The sequence below is a fragment of the Plasmopara halstedii genome (genome assembly GCF_900000015.1).
Source record: "Plasmopara halstedii genome assembly, contig: Scaffold_322, whole genome shotgun sequence".
Lineage (NCBI taxonomy): Eukaryota > Oomycota > Peronosporomycetes > Peronosporales > Peronosporaceae > Plasmopara > Plasmopara halstedii.
In genome coordinates, this window is record NW_020187243.1 from 1,478,173 (window position 1) to 1,478,890 (window position 718).

Consider the following 718-nt stretch of genomic DNA (forward strand, 5'->3'; position numbering starts at 1 on the left):
AGATCCAAGGGATTCCGTAGGATCGACGATTCACTCCGTGCGTTCAGCACTTTCTTAGTGTCTTCCAAGACATCTTCATCCAGAAACGATGGCGAGTTTATCTCCTCGTCCGGTCGTACAATGACCACTTCGGCCAAATCGCCTGCCTCCAAGGCACTGCCGAACTCTTCAAGAAACATCTCGTCCAGCTCAAGAAGAGCATCTATTGCAGGCATAGCTTCATGGCGGACGTCGCCATCTTCCTCCCCCGTCATACCTTGGACGAGGGTGTATAACTGTGTACCGTCGTCTACGGTAGACACACCCTGGGTCAGGGTCGACACCCGGCGTCGCCGTCGCCTCTGTACAGAGGTTCTATGTCTCGGTGAGTCCAGAGTGAACGCGCACTCCGTTCCTCCGGTGTCACCCTCACTGTCCGCTCCTTTGGAGCTCCGATGATATCTACAACATCCGACGAAGAACTGCTAATCCCGCAGTCTTCGTCCAGTGGATACCATGCCTCTCCACGAGCATTTGAAGGACCGTGCCCAAGATGTCTCGGACTCTCTCCGAACACGCCATCAATGGCTTGCAGCGACTGCTTTGCAACGAGAGCAGTGCTCGGTGGTTTTCGTGCCAGTCCACGCGTATCACGAGGACCTCGCCCTCGATGCGTCGGCTCTTGGTCGACCATGTCACGCATGACATGCAGCGACTGCTTTGATACTCGAGCAGCGCT

At 55.6% G+C, this 718-nt stretch overlaps 1 protein-coding gene across 1 annotated transcript in view; it reads right to left on the minus strand.

The window, feature by feature from the left end:
• PHALS_08437 (reverse transcriptase) overlaps positions 1 to 254 on the minus strand; it is a gene marked incomplete at both ends in the record, with an annotated part of 486 nt that extends 232 nt beyond the window's left edge. Inside the window, one exon of the mRNA XM_024723785.1 lies at positions 1 to 254. This exon is cut by the window's left edge and continues 232 nt beyond it. Coding sequence (XP_024574727.1) covers positions 1 to 254 — 254 coding nt within the window.
• Between the last annotated feature and the right edge of the window lie 464 nt (positions 255 to 718).